This window comes from Homarus americanus, unplaced genomic scaffold (genome assembly GCF_018991925.1).
Source record: "Homarus americanus isolate GMGI-L3 unplaced genomic scaffold, GMGI_Hamer_2.0 scaffold22250, whole genome shotgun sequence".
NCBI classification, from domain to species: Eukaryota; Metazoa; Arthropoda; class Malacostraca; order Decapoda; family Nephropidae; genus Homarus; species Homarus americanus.
In genome coordinates, this window is record NW_024741189.1 from 10,952,212 (window position 1) to 10,961,125 (window position 8,914).

The 8,914-nt window shown below is 35.7% G+C and overlaps 1 protein-coding gene across 1 annotated transcript; it reads right to left on the reverse strand.

The window, feature by feature from the left end:
- Positions 1-374: 374 nt before the first annotated feature.
- Positions 375-7,562, reverse strand: LOC121875718 (coiled-coil domain-containing protein 137-like). Its single transcript, XM_042380369.1, has 6 exons — positions 7,399-7,562; positions 6,321-6,482; positions 5,322-5,445; positions 4,627-4,797; positions 2,818-2,976; positions 375-628 (listed from the first exon to the last, which is right to left on the reverse strand). Exons 1-6 carry the CDS (start codon positions 7,473-7,475, stop codon positions 428-430), a joined length of 894 nt encoding a protein of 297 aa, XP_042236303.1. The 5' UTR covers positions 7,476-7,562; the 3' UTR covers positions 375-427.
- Between the last annotated feature and the right edge of the window lie 1,352 nt (positions 7,563-8,914).

Consider the following 8,914-nt stretch of genomic DNA (forward strand, 5'->3'; position numbering starts at 1 on the left):
ATGAAGAACATTATAAATTAACATGACTTCATACAATATTATAGGAATTGGGAGAACTAATACGGTAAAGTATGAATACGTATATAAGTTTGTGAGGTGAAGGTTGTTACCCTTATGCGTGAGTTGAAATTGTTTTGTATGTAATGACCACCACATCATTTGTATTTGCAGGGATAAATCTTCAAAAGTAAATAGTTATACTATTAACCCATTGGGATTGATGACATAAAATTGTCAAAGGGTTGAGGAATTGTCCATAAAGGGTTAAATCATTATCCCTAAATTGTTAAATTAACATCCTCAAGGGGTTATATCATTGTACTAGGTCATAAGAAATCATTTTATGCAAGGGATTAAATCACCATATTCAAAAGGTTAATATATGGTCTTTATTCAAACTTAAATCAATATTAGAGTTTCACTATTACTATGTTCCAAGGACAATGGAGTATTTTGCGGCCTTCATCTTTCGGTAAGCTTCCATTACTCTGACTCTCTCCTCCTCCAGGATCCTTTTCCTTGCTGCTGATATATTCCCTTTCTTCTGACTCTTAACTTGTGTACTGGAGGCTGGAGTGTCTGAGTCTTCTGGTCTTTTTAGCTTATCCATGAACAAGAATGTTTTAGGCTGTTGGAAAAAGAAAAAGAACAAAACTAAATGTAATACTATATCTTTAAAAGCTAATATAGTGTCTTAAAAATGCTTTCTTTATCTTCATTATAAGTTTCAAGATACAATTTGTTCAATTTTAGGAGGCACTTGGCTGGAATGAACATATTGAGTGCCTTACAGTGACAGAACCTAATACTACAGTACAATATAGTGAATACCTTCTTACAATGAAAGGAACCAATATTGTACAATGATTGCCTTCTTCCAATAAAAGAACCTAATACAGTGAATGTCTTCTTACAAATTACAATGAAAGAATGTAATATAGTGAATGCCTTCTTACAATGAAAGAACCTAATACAGTATAATGAATGTTTTCTTACAATGAAAGAACCTTATTATCACAGTGCATTAATGTTCCTTAGTGTGAGTTTTAAGTATCACATCCACAACATTATGCAACCAGACATTCATTTTTCAGAACATGCAAGAAGTAGACAAGTGACCAAAGTAAAGAATGCAGTTAAAGTTCATCAGTTTTAAAATAAGCATAATGGTAGAATAAATACATCTCAAGTTCCTGTCACTTGTTTTGTTCTAATCTGGAGTACCTCATATATAAGGCAATGGTGGAGGCAACAACCCCTAACATCACCTTACAGCCTTATGTGTGATAACTATAGTATTTCCACACCAAGCTGGTCCGTAAACCCTGCCCCTTGTCTATAGCTACAAATAGTTGATTGGTTCTCCTGAGCATTTTTCCTCCCCTCAGACTGCGCGTATTTATATCGACGTTTTATAACAAATATTTAACTTTTCTAACATCCTCTCTGAAGTGCTATTGCCTTGAAATGATTTGCATTTTGAAAATCCATATATTTAGCATTACAGTACTTTAGATAATAATAGGTCTGCTTACCAATTGTGAACACATTTAGTTTGAATTTTCTCTGAACCAGTCAGCTATTAGCATACAAGAGGGGCGGGGCCTATGAGCCAAGTTAGTGTGGAAAGGGTATAACTGTAACTACAGTATACCAGCTTCTGTAGCAATCCCAGGACAGGTTAAAAATACAGTAGTGATAAATGATTCCAAAATACAGCACAATACAGGTAGTCCCCGATTTACAAAACTTTGTTTTATGAAAAATTTCAGTAATGAAAAGGAAAAAACATGTCCCATGCTATATTCATAATTTTTTCCTAAATAATAATGAGACTAAGCTAAAATAATGCAATTTTGTTACTACCAATAAGCTTACATATTTCAGTAACATCATTCATTATTCTGTAACACTTGCAAATAGGCTTTCAATGTATTACCATTTCTTCTACATTTACCATAACTTACTCCTCAAACTCACTGAAGACAAGGACTCATATCAACCATATGCACAGTCACTCATCCAGTTGCCTGATTGTCCAATCTATTCATTTGCTTGCTATCATGAAACATGTGAAAAATTAAATAAAGCTAAATTATTTTATATTCTTATATTAAATTTCAAATACTGTACAAATTTCTTTGTAAAATAAAAGTTGTACAGTTGTAAGAGAAAGTGTGGAATTTGGATATTAACAAAAGTTTGGAAGTGTAGATATTGCCAGCAACACATTGGAGAGAGTGTTGCGTCAGCTGACTGACAGCAGCGTTTACACCATGTAAAACAAGCAGTGGGAATTTAGGACGATGCAATAACTCATCTGGGGTTGAGCATGTTTTTTTCCCCATAGAAAATATATCTTCAATTATACTGTTTGATGGAAATCAATGCACAGTACAGTAATACTACAATAATATATATATTCCAGATGTTGGCTTTGCATTTCATAGTTAACTTTCTTTCAAATCTCATCTGGTTTATCATAAGTACTGCATGTATCTCACTCATTATGTTTATTAATATCTTATAATCATTGTGTATACCAAAATTTTTCGTTAAAAATATGTTTTATAGCAATGTGTGGTATTTTAAGCAATTTGGAATTTTTTTTTTAAGGAACATATCTCAGCTTTTATAATGAAAAACTGTGGATACACTGGATAGGTGCTTCATTTCATGAAAATTAGATTTTTGAAGGCTTTTCAATAATGGAACTCTATCATAAAATGGGAAATACAGTACCAGTATACTATACAGTATACATAATTAATTTATATAAGAGAGGTTATAAAAAAAGTCAATTGTTAGAATAATCACCTTTGTAACTCCTCCATTAACCTTTCTGGTGAGTTTTTCTGTGTCCAGACTTGGTGGCTCATAGACAACTTCTCCAAATTCAACTTTGTCTTGGTAATAAGAGAATTCATCATCATCTTCTTCCTTCTTGTTTTTGTGTTTTCTCCGAATGTCACGTTCCTGAAATTAGTTACCTTTTTAGTCCTGTATGTCGGCAAATTCTCTTACATATACTGTACATTATTTCTTATGGGAGAAATTGCTCAACTATTCGCAATTTCGATATTCGCAACAAGTTTCATGCCCATAACCTTTGCGATAAGTGAGGCAGCCCTGTAATCTATTTATGTCATTCTCACCACTATCAAACTGCACAAAATGTTTGCCAGTATCTAAGAATCTGTATTCAGCAGGAATTTCATAGCCAAACCTATTCTGAAGAATTTTGCTTGACTCCAATTTGTTATACAGTATTTCAATTTAAATGTGAAGTGAATGGTAGTTAGTCCATTTCATTGTCAGCGATGTTTGCACTAACAGCAGCAGTAAGTGACCGAGAAGATTCCCGGGAATAAATTGGGGCAGCCATCAAGTCAGCTAAAATTTTATGAACTTTGGGTTTAACAGCAAAGGTGTGGAGTCAAGCCTTGCAAAACTTCATTTTACATTTGCATCAGCATCTTTTTCTGAGCTTTGTATATGTAATTCATATCATCTACAAGGTTTTTCCTTCCCAGGGCATAGTTATCCCCTTGAATATGAGAGGTCTCTCTGTGTTGAATAAAATTGTTTGGTGTTAGCCAAGTAAAATATTAGAAGTAGTGTCCAGTAGTGAAGGGGTTAATAACATAGAGTATAACTGAAAGAGTGTAGGAATGAGTTTTGACCAACCCTCACCTGACAACAGTAGTTGAACTACTGACAAGGTTAGGCCATGCCAGTGTGGTCATTGGCCTCATTAACCCTCTCAGCCTCGGAGCCTGAGAGACATACGTGTATAAAAACTTACGCTCAGCCTCGGAGGTTTTTGCCAAAAAATCGTTGATTATTATTATTATTAATTTTTTTTTTTGAGCTCATTTTACTGCCATGGAATTGTTTTATAAATCATAATGTGGTCTCTTCTAGCGTAAAATTTGATGCAGATCAGTATGGTGTTCCAAGAGAAATCAGTATTGCGTAAATCGTCCCAGCACAAATTCTCGGGCAGAAGGCTGGTCTTCACAGCATCACTAGAGAGGGCGATCTGTCTCATGGAGGGGCGGGCAGCCACCGCCACCAGTCTAAGACAGTCCACTCAGCAGAACCAGGACTTGTCTGTAAACACTTCTACATCTGGCGAGGTCACAGGTCGAAAGATTTAATGGCATCACACGCCAGCACTGTAGCTGAAGCCAGCGGCGATAACAGAAGTATTATGTCACATTTAGTAACTTCTGGAATAGTACAATAGTACTGTGCTTAGACTTCATTTTATTTAATAATAATGAACACAACAAGTGTCACTGTGATCACTACATTATACCATTAGGTGTTGTGGGCAAACCGGATCATACAGTGTTGCCGAGAGTATGTGGCAAGAGTGTAGTGTGTATTACTAGGGACTGACTGTCAGTGCGAGCTGTTCCCATGGTTATGGATAAGGTCATGCATTACAGAAACCTTTATTTGGATTGCCAGAGCTCAGCAAGTAGAATTTATGTTTTACATAGGCTTTTTACCATTGTGAGTTGATTTATGAAAGTATTTTTTTTGGGGGGGGGGGGCTGGGCTGGCATATCATTTGACTATCATAATTACTGAACATGCATCAAGTATTATGGAACAGACCTTTCTTGCTTGTTTCTTTCTTTGTGCTCGTTCATTAGCTTCCAGTTGCTTTTTTTCTGAGAGCAATGGGTCACTGTTCTCTCTCCGTTTCACAGATGTAACACTGCCCTGTTCATCCCTCATTACATCCACCTGAAATTTGTCCTCAAAGGCAGCTTCTTTTAGTATTACCTGAAATAAAAACCAAAAAAAATCTGTACTCTGACCACACCAAAATATCAAATTATATTATACATCATCTTTGCATGTAGACTGCAGTACAATTTACTAAGAATATAAACTTAAATTGCTTTTAATATGGTGAAAATCTATATTAATAAGCTTTAAACCATCAAAATTCATAGTGTAGTAAATTAAATCACAATACAGTACTGGTACATCAGAAAACAATAACAACACAGAAATGATAGTCATTTATGATCATACCACAGCCAGTAATACCTTCCAATCTACCCACAATTTAAAACACAGCTGGAGTTCATACAGCACTCACTTCCTATCCTTGGGGTTGCTGGTTACTATCCAGGGCACCCTCAGTTCACCTAGCTGTGGGTACTTAACTTTACAGTTAGAGAAGTGATGGTGTATCAAGAAAGGGATGGTCTACAGTGTGGTGTATCAACTGCATCCTTGATGAACTATCAGTCCTAAACTTTCACAAGATACATAAGCAACAACTTATCCTCATTAGAAACCTTTGTTGCTCTATCAACCCTCTTGACGAACTTCTTTTCACTCTCGTGTGGATGCTGTTTAAGCATGGGGACCATCTTCAGTGGCCGAGTCATACCTGGCTGGTGTTTCTCCCGGTCCATAAACCTGACAGAAATACACAATACTGTATTCATAAAGCAAAGCACCGACATCTACAAACAAGCTGCAGATAACGACAGATCCCTGAACAGGAGAACAGCTGTAAACAACTACAAGTACTGTATCATTTACTGTACATTAAAACTTCTGACATTCAAACATGAGATGAAAAGGCACAGAAGCATTAATTTATAGATATTTTGATTAACACTTCTCAAGGCTGGTGAAGTGTATCAGGAGTTGCTTTAACTTAGGTGTGCTCACTGAATCCCAGATACCTACCCGGTATAGTTTATTCTTTTGATCTGGAACGTGTAAAGGTTACCTACTTTTGCTCCATTGAAAGTGAGAGTGGGTCCTATCGGTCTGACAATACATTTGGGGCAGTGTTAGTACAGCACACAGTAAAACTACACCTCCTTTTCGGCACACACGGAGGCAGTGTGGCCAGCACTGCACATGACCACCATCACTTCCTTACGTGTTAAGGTAAGCACCCATTCATAGCTTATGTGTACTGGGGATGCCTCGAGCACAAAGTTAAACTATTGTAGTTGAGGGTCCATGTCCATATACCTATTGACTCATTAGTTTTTTAAAGAACCACTGAGTCAGGGTATGAGCTTGATTCAATATCTTGGTTTGACTGTCAGTAGGAGTTTTTTGCAGTACATATTACACTCTCGTGATGGATAATGTACTGTACCTGCCCTAAGAATGAAGAAGTCCCATGGGTAGGTGATTTAGCACATAATATAGTACTGTACTGTGTATTTCCAAATTAAACCAATTATTTGTCACAATAATATAATAAAAATAACTAATACAGTACAGTACTGTACAGTATTACACATAAGAACTCAACTCAGATTGAAACTCACTTGGTAGCATCAATAAGATCTTTCTTCTTCTTCTTCTTCATTTTCTTCACAAACAGTGGTCCACTTTTATCATTATCCTCAAATTTGGATATTTTATGCAGCTTTCTGGGTATCTCTTGAACATCAGTTGAGGAAGGCTTGCGATTTACCTTGTCCTTTATCCTGGTGAATGATAATTATTAGTCGTGTTTCAGGTAAACCCATATACAATTCAAATTTATGTCCTGTTGAATCATAAAACAGGCATGGAACCATTTATCCGGTATGCTTGGGACCTGGGGGTTGCCAGATAGGGGGTTCTTCCAGAATTTGGAGTGCCAGGTGTAAAATGTACAGTAAAACCTCTGTAAATGGCTGTAAAGATTCTGTTCAGATCACTAGATTCTTCCTTAAAAGTACAGGTAATGTATACCTATCAAAAAAGGTATTGCGACCCTTGGGTCCAATGGATATCAGAATGAGCAAGTACTATAAGAAAGAACATCGGTTGGGTTGGTACCTTTAATTACAATATATAGGCCTAAAGTCCTCTATTGTACACTCGGCAAAATAAATAACTTTACAATTCTTGTACGAAACAAAATAGCACCACGCATGAAGGTTTTAGAAAAAGGCCCATGAGGCACACCTCGCATTGGTAGCCCAGCGTGTTGATTGTTCAGTTGAAAATTCATCGAACCCCTCCTAAAAGATACTTTTTGTGTACAATATTCTGTGATTTAGACTGCATTACTAGAATAATACTAAGCCTAATATTTGTGTTAAAATCAACAGTCAAGTGTTCTGCAGCACTTTAATGATGAATAATTATTTATGTATTTGTGGCAACCTTTAGGAAAGGACTGTTTAAGTCCCGAAAAATCCTTTCCTACTGAATGCCACAAATAAATCTTAAATTAATTATTCATCAAAGCCTTATCTTTATGGATATCCATGCATATTCCCATTTAGTTTGAAGATCTTAAAATATTCTGGGGTAATGTGAAAATGTCTCATATTTGGTTCCTTGAATCTAACAGTAACGTTAGTTACAGTTCTCACTGTAGTTGTTAATGAGTGATATTATAAAATAACTTACTTATTAAAGCGTTGTTCTTGCTGTTTATAAGGATCCTTTACGCCTCTGTGTTTCTTCCCTGGTATCTTTCGCCCCATCTTTAATATTACTGTATTGTAAAACTTAGTAACACCACCACCTACAGTACACGCGTTGGGTAGTGTTGGGACAGTAAGTCACTATTTGTTGACTTACACCAGTTTTAGAGACTTTGCCAAATTAATAACTAACCTGTATGTTTCGTGCCATGTTGTTTACTGGCAAGTTATGTACATTATTTAAGATACTCTTATAGTCATATTAAAGGTACTATTGCTGCTTTTATCTTTTCTATTTGATACAAATGTAGAAATATCTAAAATTAACCAATATCATTAAACTGTAGCAGATGTGCTCACAATTTTGTTTTGATTACGCAGTAAGGGATCCTATGTACAAACAAGATATTATAAATATACTGCATATAAAGCTTCATTAACCCACCACTATCCAATTGTATAATTTATATTAAATTAGGACACACGTGAGAAGGGTGTTATCCATTGTGACCCTACCAGACACCATAGGTTCCCGGTCCCCGATTTCCTCCTGTACTAACACTGTGTGATTGCTATACCACCCGAGACATTTATACAAAACTAGGGGAACTTATGGACGGTGTAGGTGTTTCCCAATTTAAGGACCTTTGTACATTTGCTTTGCAGGTATTGTCTCTTCCAACATCCAATGCAGGTGCAAAGAGACTATTTTCTAAATTAGTTTAATGAAAACAAAATCTAGAAACGCTTGTAGTGGATTTCTCCCAGGGCTGGATTAACCATTAAGCAAAATAACCACGTGCTTAGGGCACCAAAAGAAGGGGGCACCACAGGTTTTTCTTTTGAAGGTATTATGCCTTGTAGTGACCAGATCATATTTGCGATAAAACCTAATAGGCTAGTGTAAAACCGCCGTATAAAATTGGTGAAAAATATTTATCCCATTTTGTTCGTTAACTATGTTTTGTAAGGGTTTTAAACCAAGAAAACTGTGCTCCTTTTTTTTTTAAGGACACGTTGCCCAATAGAAAACGGCTTTATTTTATACACGTTCAAGAACGTTCTTGAACGTCTGAAATTGTCTAAGTTCGTTCCCTCGCTTCTCAGCCCTCACTCAGGTTCTTGCAGTATCAACGAAATGTGTCTATTTTAACGTGTGGTATGAGGTGGATTGTGTGAAGTAACATGTAAGTTTCTGAATTTCTCATTAATTAAATTACTTTATATTTACAAAATAAAGAGGTAGATATTTTAACTGTATAAATACTGTATATTGTGTTACTAAATTAAGAGCAGTAACTCTAGGCCTAGTTGTTATAATAAATAAGGTTAAATCAAAACTGTCTATTTTAAGTGATTTTTATAATTATCAAATGTTGAAAAACTTCAACTCTTTGTTTTTATTTCTTAATTGTCTTTAACTGTATTTGTTCTGGTTCTAGTCTAACATCAGTGATGAGAAAATTGTAGGATCTGGCTTGTGGGGTGGCCTGGAAGAA